The 11,254-nt window shown below is 47.0% G+C and overlaps 1 protein-coding gene across 2 annotated transcripts in view; it reads left to right on the forward strand.

Moving 5' to 3' along the window:
• Ercc4 (ERCC excision repair 4, endonuclease catalytic subunit) overlaps positions 1 to 7,622 on the forward strand; it is a 35,065-nt gene extending 27,443 nt beyond the window's left edge. For both annotated transcript variants that reach the window (XM_052759551.1, XM_052759552.1), the window contains 2 exons: positions 590 to 702; positions 3,628 to 7,622. In XM_052759551.1, the coding sequence (XP_052615511.1) occupies positions 590 to 702; positions 3,628 to 4,361 (847 nt within the window). In that variant the 3' untranslated portion in view covers positions 4,362 to 7,622. The remainder of the gene's footprint in view (positions 1 to 589; positions 703 to 3,627) is intronic.
• Positions 7,623 to 11,254: the final 3,632 nt, after the last annotated feature.

Genomic DNA, 11,254 nt, shown 5'->3' on the forward strand with positions numbered 1-11,254 from the left:
TTTCTAATGTATTTCTTGCATTCACTTTTATGATTACAGTCAGTGCCATAGACAATCCTCCTACCTCGGCCTTCTGAGTGCTAGGATTACAGGTGTGCACCCCTGGTCTGCGTGTAGATCACCTTAGAGATTAGACTTTTCAAAAGATTCATCTATAGCTGAAGTTTTCCTGTGTCCTGCCCGGTCCTGTAGCCCCTTAGACCCAAGTAAACATACAGAGGCTTATATCAATTATGAATTGCATGGCCATGGCCTATGGCTCAATTTTCTTGCTAGGTATCTCTTATAACTAAACTCAGCCCATTTCTATTAATCTATATGTCGCCACGTGTTCCATGGCTTTACCTGTGTGCCATTACATGCTGTTCCTTGAACGACAGGATGGCGTCTCCTCTGGCTCTCCTTTCTTCTTCCTGTCTCTCTCCTGGATTTCTTGCCTGGCTATATCCTGACTTGCCATAGATCAGAGCAGCTCCTTTATTAACCAATCATAGCAGCACATATTCATAGCATACAGAAAGACATCCCACAGCATTCATTGAGAATGTTGAGATTAGTCAAGTGATGCTTATGATATTTGTTCCCCCAGGGAAAAGGCTAGCATGGTTGTCCCTGAAGAACGAGAAGGCAGAGATGAAACCAACCTGGACTTAGCAAGAGGCACAGTGTCCACAGATGCTCCCACTGACACTCGAAAAGCTGGTAAGTCCTGCCCTGGCCTAGCGCCACTTTTGCCCTTAGAGGAAGCTGTGAAGCCCCAGAGCTGCATAGCTGAGTTTTTCTAGATAAACTCTTAAAAACACAGGCTAGGGAGATTGCTTACCTGTGAGGAGTGCTTGACTGTTCTTGCGGAGAACTTGAGTTCAGTTCCCAGCACCCATATCAGGCAGCTCACAACTGCCTGTAACTTCAGCTCCATCCTGTGGCCTCTCTGTGGTGTATAGAAACTCATGCAGGCACACTCAAATAATAAATATAAAGAAAAGGAAATGATTGAGGAAGATTCCAGATGAATTCTACCAGTCAAGCCTTGGGAGAGATGGGTAAGTTCTATAACGCAGGGAAGCCAGAAGACTCACACAGAAGCTGAAGGGAGCTTTCCCTAACTTCCTCTGCCTGTCCTCTCAGGGCCACACATTGCTAGGACTTCTTGGGGCACACATGTGCCCTCCCTGCTCTGAAGTATTTTCTGCTTCTTACTATCTCTCTGGTCCCAGATGTTTGACATGCTACCAAGGCCTGCTGGATTCCAAGTGTACCTTTATTCACAAGAACTTCCATTTCCCATAGCAGCTGCTGTCAGCCAAGCGACATGAGAGGGTTAAAGCTGATCTAGCCTCTGAGGCGGTCAGATGCATTCAGAGTCCAGTGGACTTCAGGTGAATAGCTTTCATGCCTGAGCCTTCCCTGTGACACTCTGCCTGCCACAGGCTCAGAAACAATGGAGCCAGCTGCCTGTGGACAGAAACCCTGAGCCAAAGTAAATTCTTCCTCCCTTACATTGCTCTGTCAGGTGTTTGTCAGGGGCCGGGAGAGAGGGCTCAGAGGTAAGTTAGACGTTCTTGCATAATGACCTGACCTGTCCCACTAGGTAACAGGAAAGAAGAAGCCCCTATTGAGAATTGTCCTCTGATCTCCACACATGTGCTGTGCACTTGTGGCCTGCTGACTTCAAACATAAAAACTCTGCTTCTGTGGGTGGGAGCGTCTGATGGAGAAGGACCTTGGACTGCACACCCCGGGAAGTACTGCTTCAGAACATCTGTGCCTTTTTTTTTTTTTTTTGGCAGATTCTTAACTCTGCCTACCTTGGTGACCTTTTGGGAAGAACTGCATCCCATAAGACAGGGTGAAGGAGGGAGGTCAAGCCATAGGTACCTACCACACATAAAGCGCTTCCTAGAGGTCTGCCATTTGGAAGCCTCCATCTGAGTTTCCTATTGCTACTGTAAAACATTACACAAATATGGTGTCTTGAAACACACATTGCCCTCCTTACAGGTCTGCAGGCTAGACAGAATTCCAGCTGGATGTCATTGAGCTAGCATCAGGGTGTTCACAGGGCTGTTTTCTTCCTAGCGGTCCACAGAAGAGCCCTTTCCTTGTGTGTCCCAGTGCCTTAGAGATGACCTGCATTCTTGGCTCATGGCCCCTCCCTTGTTCTCATGGCCTTCAAAACCACACTGCTGTCTTCTCTGACCCTAGCGCCTCCCCTTCCTCTCCTGTGTGCCTCTGGGTCTACCCAGGTTCTTGATGAAGCAGCTTAAGGGGAGGATTGACTGGGCTCCTGCTCTCCAGAGGTGTCCGTCCACACTCAGCCATCTTCGTTGTTCCCAGGCCTGTGGTGAGGCAGGCCACCATGGTGGAAGGGTGTGTGACTGGAAGCTTTTCATCTGTGGCAGCAAACACAGAAAAACCAGAGGGTACGTGCAAGACACCCCTCAGTGGCATGCCCCGGTGGTCTGCTTCCTCTGATTAGGCCCTCTTTCCTAGCAGTCCATTCGACTGTGACTTCGTCTGTGCACTAGTCCTCGATGAAGTCAGAGCCCTCTGAGCAAGACTGCAGGAGCAAGCCTTGATTACACACTGAGCCTCTAGGGACACTTCTAATCCAAATCATAACATCAAGTGGCCCAGGGTGATCCAGCCTCAGAAAACTAACCTGAATCCCATTCACAAAGCCCTCTAACCATGCTAGGTAGCCCTGTGAGCAGTGACTAGGGTGCAGGCACTTGGGGGGCATAATTCTGCCTATAAAAGCCTTTAACACTTAGAAGTGCCCTTAAAGTGGAGGAGATGCTTCAGTGGGTAGGAATGCTTGCTGTTCAAGTATAAAGACCTGAGTTCAAATTCCCAGCACTGATGTTAAAAGCTAAGTATGGCCAGATGGACTGCACGCCGCTGCTGTGTTATGCAAGGGCAGGAAGATCCCTGGGGGCTTGCTGACTACTGGCCTAGCTCCAGGTTCAGTGACAGACCCTGCCTGCAGAGAATACGATGGAAGAAAAGGACAGATTGGACGCTCATCACCTTCCTCTGACCTCCACAAAGGGATTCAACATAGCTACACACACGCACATATACCACACATACCCACATAAAGTTGTCCGTAAAGCAACAGCGTTATCACCTCTGGAGGCTGTTGGAAATGAAGTTTTGGAGTCTTTAATCTCCCACCTGTTGAATTCAGAATCTAGCCACGGCCCCAGGTACGCACCTCAGTGTGTAAGAAACTCTTCCAAGCCTCTTGCCTTTGCCCGTCTCTAGACCCAAAGGTGATGACCGCAGCTCAGAAGGCCACTTAGCCCTTACTGTGCATAAGACCTGGAGACAGAAGACCAGTACAAATGTGGTCAGTGTTCCCGTGAGGGACCAGAGAGGAACCAGAACAGAGGTGTTTGTGTGCCACTGTAAATCATGAACTGCCAGCCCAGTCTAGCTTTCCTATTGGTTGCATTTAATTTGGGGAAAACTACCTCTGTTTTCTCTATAAATGCTATTTTTTGGAATATTAGAAAGTGTTACAGCCATCCATGCGAGTTTAACAACAGAAACGGATTTAAATCTATCAGAGTTCATCTCTGGGCACTCTTCCCTGTGACATGACCTAAATAACCCTTTTCATAGGTGGCCAGGAGCGTAATGGCACACAGCCCAGTATTGTGGTGGACATGCGTGAGTTTCGGAGTGAGCTGCCGTCCCTGATCCATCGGAGGGGCATCGACATCGAGCCAGTGACGCTGGAGGTGGGTGATTACATCCTGACACCCGAGCTGTGCGTGGAACGCAAAAGCGTGAGCGACCTCATTGGCTCGCTGCACAGCGGCCGCCTGTACAGCCAGTGCCTAGCCATGTCACGCTACTACCGGCGGCCAGTGCTGCTCATCGAGTTTGATGCGGGCAAGCCCTTCTCCCTGGTGCCGCGCGGTGCCTTCTTCCAGGATATGAGCAGCAGCGATGTGAGCTCTAAGCTCACACTCCTCACCCTGCACTTTCCGCGCCTGCGGCTGCTCTGGTGCCCCTCGCCTCATGCCACGGCCGAGCTGTTCGAGGAGCTGAAGCAGAACAAGCCTCAGCCCGATGCGGCCATGGCCATGGCCATCACTGCAGACTCGGAAACGCTGCCCGAGTCAGACAAGTATAACCCCGGGCCCCAAGACTTCGTGCTAAAGATGCCTGGGATCAACGCCAAGAACTGTCGCTCCCTGATGAATCAAGTGAAGAACATCGCAGAGTTGGTCTCCCTGTCCCAGGAGCGGCTCACAAGCATCCTGGGGCATGCCGGAAACGCCAAGCAGCTGCACGACTTCCTCCACACTGCCTATGCAGACGTGGTGTCTGGAGGCAGAGTGAGAAAGTGACCGCGTTCAGATTGCTGTTCATTAATCACTGCATAGCAGTTCATTCTTCCCCAGGGCTTTTGGGATGGGCACTCTATCCCCCACGATTTCCCCCAGAGCTCTGGGCTGAGATGTGTCCTTACCTCCCCCTGCTGGTTCTCGCCCCTCTGTGCCCTGCCTATGCTAGGCTTGCAGTGTTCCATTTTAAATAAAGTGTGGCGGGATTACGCCACGTGAAGCAAGCGGAGCCGATGTTTGCTGCTCAAGCCAGTAAAAAATACTCCATCGTGTTCCTAGCACTGTCTACACACGGTATGGTAGAACTGAGACAGGGCTGCTGTTCCTAACATTCTCTCCAGCCATATTCAGCTTCTTCACCTCCCACTCACAGGGACAAGCCAGCTCACTGGTCTCCTGGTCATCACATATATGTACATGTACTGTGACTTGGTTGTTTAAACCAGTGCTTTGGCAAAAATTGTTTGTTGACAAGATTTAATGAGGTCATGAAGAACTCCCCAGAATTCTTGATTTTCTCAATGTTTGACCTTCAAATTCCTACTCTAAGCCCAAATCACATCAGAGAGTCTTCAGACCTCCTCCTACCCCACATGTCACTGACGTCGTCCACACGTCAGTGACGCCAGCGTCATACCAGAAGCGCACCATCTCTGCCATGCCCACACTCCTGCCTGAATGAGGACCAGACGAGCTCAGAGGAGGTCCAGGTGCTTTCTAGATGTGGGTTTCCCCGTCACATTAAACGATTGTAGATCAATGGAAGATCAGTGCAGAGAATCCTAAGAATTCAAAAGAAATGCATAGATGCTTAAGACCCACAAACCAGTCTCAATGGTTGATTTAGACTGGCCTTTCTGTCACCACATCTTCATGCCGTCTGCAGACCGTGATACTCGAGTACTAGCTGTTTGGGTGTTCAGTGACAAGCAGTAAGTTTTCTACCTCAAGAGCTGATGCCAACATGAATTCTAGCCTTGCCACGTGACTTTCCTCAGTGTCAGCCGTCAAACTGATTAAAAAGTGGACCTTGTAGCAAAAATACTGTCTTCTCTGACTTTAACAAAAGCACTTTGAACTGAGCTTTCTTGTTGACATCGTGATTTATTGGTACTTAAGAGTACAGTTGCCTGTCCCTCAGTGTCCATGGGCGATTGCTTTCAGGGTCCTCTGATGGTGCAAAGTCTGGGTGCTGCTGTCCTTCTTATAACCTCTGCCTCCTGTGAACTTCAGACCACCTCTAGGTGGCTTACAGCAACTGATGCAGGACAGGTGGTGTGTAAGGGGCTCTCCCCCTCTGCTGTCCTAGGGGTAACCATAGAGTCTGCATGTTTGGTAGAGATGCATTGGTTTCCTGTATTTCTGATCCTTGGTTGGTTAAATTGGAGGATGTAGAGGACAGCTCAGGAGGATCTGTCGTCCTGTCCAGGGCCCTGAATGAACTGAGCGCTTCAAGACCCAGTCGATTATTGGAGGCTTCTGTTAGGTGGTATGGAAAATAGGGAGGAGAGTAGAAAGTAAGCTTAAGGTCGAAAAGGAATCTGAGCTGCTTGCTTCGTCCCAGGGATAACATGTATTTGCCTTCTGGACGAGGACAGAACTGCCTGGTGATGCACTCACCCGAGCGTTCACTGTGACTCCCACCTCCTTGACATGGGTGGGTCACTTCTACTTCCGGTGCACAGTCTCTTCTCTGTGTAATTCCACCCCCTTTTCTGTTGTTCCATAAAACAAAAATCATAACATAGCACATGCTGTGATGGGTGTTTCATTCAGAATTAAATTTTCAAAGCCACCATTTTAAACCTAGTGAAACAGTCTTTAACACACTGACTTCCAGTTCCCTCAGCTCCCCATGTCAGCTATTCACTGTGGCTCATGTGGGAATAAGCAGCCACACAGCCTGCAGCGGGCTTGAACGTGGCTGAGGGTTTCTACTGTCCTGGGTGAAGACTCACCACCTTTCCTGATTGTCTCACCTGTCTCCAGGTGTGGAACCCTTCCGGTCCATCCATCGGTTGTTTGGTTTTCTCGGGTTTTTTGGTTTTTTTGTTTGTTTGTTTGTTTGTTTTTACACATTTTTTAGAATCTTTGCTAAAGGAACAGGAAGCTGCAAAGAGAAAGTTCGTTGTTTCCCAGCAGCTTTTTGCTGCCTTTGACTTTCTTGTTGTTCAAAATCGTAGATACCCAGTTTACTGATGAGCTCCTGGGTAGCTCTTAAAAGACCTTCAAAAGCTAGGTCAGCATCATAGTTACAAGCTGTTTATATAAAGCCTTGCACCTAAAAATTACAAGGAATTACCCTTGGGTTTACTTGCTTAAATCCTAGCACCTTTCTTGGTGTTTTCTTAAAATAATATGAGCAGATATCCTACTTAATAGTAGCCATCAAGCAAATCGTGGTGGCACACAGCCCTAATCCCAGCTCTGGGGAAGCAGAGGCAGGTGGATCTCAAAAAACAAAAAGTGGCAACCATCAATACTGTCCTCAAGTAGTGACTGTCCCTTTGGTGGACGATCACCAGACCGTAGGCCTGCAGATGTCTGAGTGCTTTATGGTGCAATCCTAGTTCACAAGGAACTGGAAACGATCTCATCCAGCCCCATCAGGTCTGAGAAGTGTTGAGATGCAGGGACCAGGAGGAAGGAGGCTCAACTCTGGCCTTTCCTTTTGTTTTTCCAGCAGAATTTGATTTCATGTTGCCTTGGAGAACATCTCAAGAGAGGTGTGTGTGTGTGTGTGTGTGTGTGTGTGTGTGTGTGTGTGTGTGTGTGTGTGTTTATTCAGCATCTTCCTCAGCTTTGTGGGCAAAAAAAGCTTTTCATTATATAGAATCGATGGTTAAAGTGGGTTTGCTCTGAATTGCTGCTTCTGTCTGGCGCCCAGTAATCCACATTCTAAGTCATCAACACACTATCCTCGGTTGTTCCGTCTTTACATGCTGCGACATCTTATGAAAGGAGGTGGAGAAGAAAAGCTCTTGTCCTTTGGAAATACCAATTTGTTGAAAACAACAAGTGTGTGGCATCTGGGGCATCCAAACAAAGAGTCATCTCCTGTATTTTTATTCCTTTTAACTCAAAAGTTGGAAGTGGGATTTATGATTTCTTAAACAAGTTTAATTATAGATTGAATTGGGTCACCAGTGTGGTGTCCCGGTCGCTGCCTCTGCTTTGACTGTCCGTGCACAGCCCTTTCTAATGTATGAAGACTGGCTCTCTTTTGATGCTTTACCCTTTGAATAAAGACGGCAAACTGCTGAACCTTTTCTTCCCAAGACTGTGGATGGCCCCTGTGGATCGGCCATTCCTGCCTTACCCCATTTAACCCCAGCACAAAGCCGTGAAGTGCCAGTGTGTAAGCCTCCCTTGTGGTGAGGAAGCTGAGACCAGGGAGCTTGAGCAGTCTGCCCAGTGTCCTCCAGTAGGTATTCATAAAGCCATGATTTGAAGCCCAGACGGTCTGGCTTCAGAGCTATAACAGAGCATGGGCATGGGAAGGCACCTGGGAAAGGGGCTGTTTGGGGGGATGAGTGTGTGTGTCCAATTTCATGTCTGTAGCTCCACATACACTAAAGGAAAAGCAAACAGGCTTCATTCCTAGTCAAGATCAAGCACAGTTCTGGGTAGAGGGCCAAAGAATGCTCAGAGCCCTTGTGCACAGCTGCCTGTCGACTCTGACTCTGTAGGCCTGGGCACCTTCTGCTGGCTGATTAGGAAGGCTATTTGCAGCTCTGTTTAAAAAAAAAAATAGAGATTGTTGGGCTGGAAAGATGGGTTAGTAGTAGTTAAGAGCAGTGGCTGCTCTTCCAAAGGACCTAGGTTCAATTCCCAGCACCCACATGGCAGCTCACAACTGTCTGTAACTCTAGTTCCAGAGGATCCAATATCCTCTTATAGACATTAACAGACACCAATATAGACATAATACCAATGCACATAAAATAAAAATAAATAATTTTTTTAAACTAGAAATTTTTGTAGATGTGGTGATGCTTGCCTGTAATTCCAACACCAGCACCCTGGGGACTGAGGCAGGAGGATGGTGGAATTCAAGGCCAGCCTAGGTTGCATGGCCCATGATGTCTGGGTGTGGGTCTCTGCATCTGTTCCCACCTGCTGCTTCTCTAATGATGACTGTGCAAGGCAATGATCTAGGAGTATAGCAGAATATCATTAGGAATCATTTCATTGATTTTATTTATGTATTTATTCACCAGTCATGTTTGGTTCTACCCTAGGTCTCTGGGCTATCCAGGTCTGGAAAGATAGCTTCAGTGAGTGAGAGCATTTGCTGCCCCAGTAAGAGGACCTGAGTTCAAATCCCCAGCTCTCAATTAGCAGCTGGGCATAGCTCCATGTGCCTGTAACCTCAGTGCTGGTGGGTGAAAACAGCCTATCTGAAACCGAGTTTCAGGTCCAGTGAGACCTTGTCTCAAAAATAATGTAGAGCACAGCAGGGTAGGACACCCATTGTGTCCTCCCCCAGCTTCTACATGCATGGACACGGACATGTGTACATACATTCAAAACTATTTCATGAAAAAGGTCTTTACCTTATTTGTTTTTTCTTCTATGGATTGTGGTTTTAATTTTTGAAGACTACTTTTTGATAGTATTACAGCATTAGCTCCCATGACTCCCAGGGATAAAGCCTGTTTCCGGCATCATACATCCAGCAGTTACACCTCATTAAAAAAAGAGAGGATGTGGGCTGGAGAGATGGCTCAGCAGTTCTTCCAGAGGACCTGCTGCTCTTTCAGAGGACCTGGGTTCAGTTCCCAGCACTAACATGTTGGCTCACAGCCATCTGTAACTCCTGTTCCAGAGGATCTGGCGCCCTATTCCACACCAGGCACACATGTAGTGCACAGACGTACATGCAGGCAAATCACCCAGACACATAAAATTTAACAAAAAAAAAAATGCACTTTTTAAAAAGAGGATGCATGTACATATGCTGAGTACATATATATACAAACTGAATTTTTAATAAATATATAATTACATTTTATATTTATGTAGATGTTTACATAATACATAATGTAAATAAAATTTTACATACATAAGTTTACTTATATATAATATGTAAAATGCATGTATAATAATATAAATAAAATAAGTATATAAATATTTATATAATAAAATATATACAAAATATACATAGTTTTAGAACAAATATACAAAATAAAAAACATTGTAATGTTTTAGTTAGCATACAGAATGTCATTACAGCACTGCTATACATATATATCATGGTACTTTGTTCATATTTGTACCACACCTGTCTTTCCTCCCTCCGGGTCTTCTTCCCTCCCCCAGATAACCCCCTTCTGTTTTCAGGGTGTGACCATCAGTATTCTAGAAGTATAATTTGGTACTAAGATGTTAATATATTTAAAACTACAAGTTAATGCTTATTTTTAAAGATTTATTTGTGTGTGTATGTGTGTGTGTGTGTGTGTGTGTGTGTGTACACATGAGTGTAGTGCACAAGGTCAGAAAATGGCCTCAGATCCCCCAGAACACTTGTCAGATCCCCCAGGACACAAGTTCTGGACACTTGTCAGCTGCCTGATGTGGAACTGGAAACCAGACTCAGGTTGGAAAAACAATGCCTGCTGTCAATCGCTGTCCCTCTCTGCAGCCCCAGTGATGCCAGTTTTAAGAACTGTAGTTTGTTTTAAAATGCCAGTGCAGTAAGCAGGGGGTGGGGGGAGTCTCTGTCTCACTCTGTTTGCAAGAACTCAGCTTTGACAGCGGTCCTTTTCTGTGAAGCCATGTTAAAGAGACAGACTCATGGGTGACAAGGATCTAGTTCTACTGGAGAACACAGCTCACTGAGGACTGGAGGCTAAAAAAGCCCATTCTTGCTCTTAGACAAAAGATGTTTCCTGGGATTCCAGACAATGGCAATAAGAGCCAGCAGGCAGAGGTGTTTGCCACCAAGCCTGATGACCGGAGTCCTCAGGACTCACATGGCAGGAGAGAACCAATGCCTGGAAGCTGTCTTCTGACCTCCATACACAAAATAAATAAATATAATTCTTCAGAATATTTCAAAATAGTTAACAACGAGGGCTAATGAAATGTTGGCCCAGCTTGTCTGATGTGAACTTGGGATCCTTCTCCTATCATTTTGAGGTCCAGAATCTATCAGCAAGAGAGCACCTCTTGTCTAGTCAGGGATTTGTCTCCCTGTGCAGCTTTATTTCTGGGCAGAGCTACACCCAGTAGCAGCTGAGGAGAGAGCTGTGGGAAGCATGACTGGCCAAGTCTTCCTTCTACATCAGGCACTTATCACAGAGGGCACAGAGCCCCCTCTGTTTCTGCTGTCACTGTCCAGGTCATCAAGGTTCACTCAGCCCTGCAGCAGAGACAATTCAAAGTAAGAAAAGGCCACAGGAGGGATGAAAGGGCTCCACGGATCAGTGGCCAGCCATGGCATCAAAGCAGACGTAGAACTTAAGCTGAGTGGGCAAATGGCTAGGGTTTGGCAGACAGATTTGGAGGGTGCACTTGGCCCATTCAACCAGATTATCAGAGGAGTGGATGGTAATTGAGCTGTGCTGTTTGAAGAGTTATAGTCAGCAAAGTAGGAGCAGCATGGCTGGGTTGCCAGAAGGGCTAGCAGGAGGAGCTGCTTCTTACTCAGTAGAAGAGTGTGCCATTGAGAGCTGTTTGCCAGGTTTGGTGGTTCCCACTGGTGGTTCATTCAGAAGGCTGGAGGCACACAGGAGACTGAAGTAGACACAACACAGGTTCCAGGCCAGTCTGCCTAATGGTAAGCAAGTTTGAAGCCAGCCTGAGCTTCATAGGGAGATCCTGACTTAAAGAGTAGGAGCAGGGGCTGGGAAAATGTTTCAGTAGTTAAGAGCACTGGCTGTTCTCCCAGA

The sequence above is a fragment of the Peromyscus californicus genome, unplaced genomic scaffold (genome assembly GCF_007827085.1).
Source record: "Peromyscus californicus insignis strain IS unplaced genomic scaffold, ASM782708v3 Scaffold_3__1_contigs__length_106647218, whole genome shotgun sequence".
Lineage (NCBI taxonomy): Eukaryota > Metazoa > Chordata > Mammalia > Rodentia > Cricetidae > Peromyscus > Peromyscus californicus.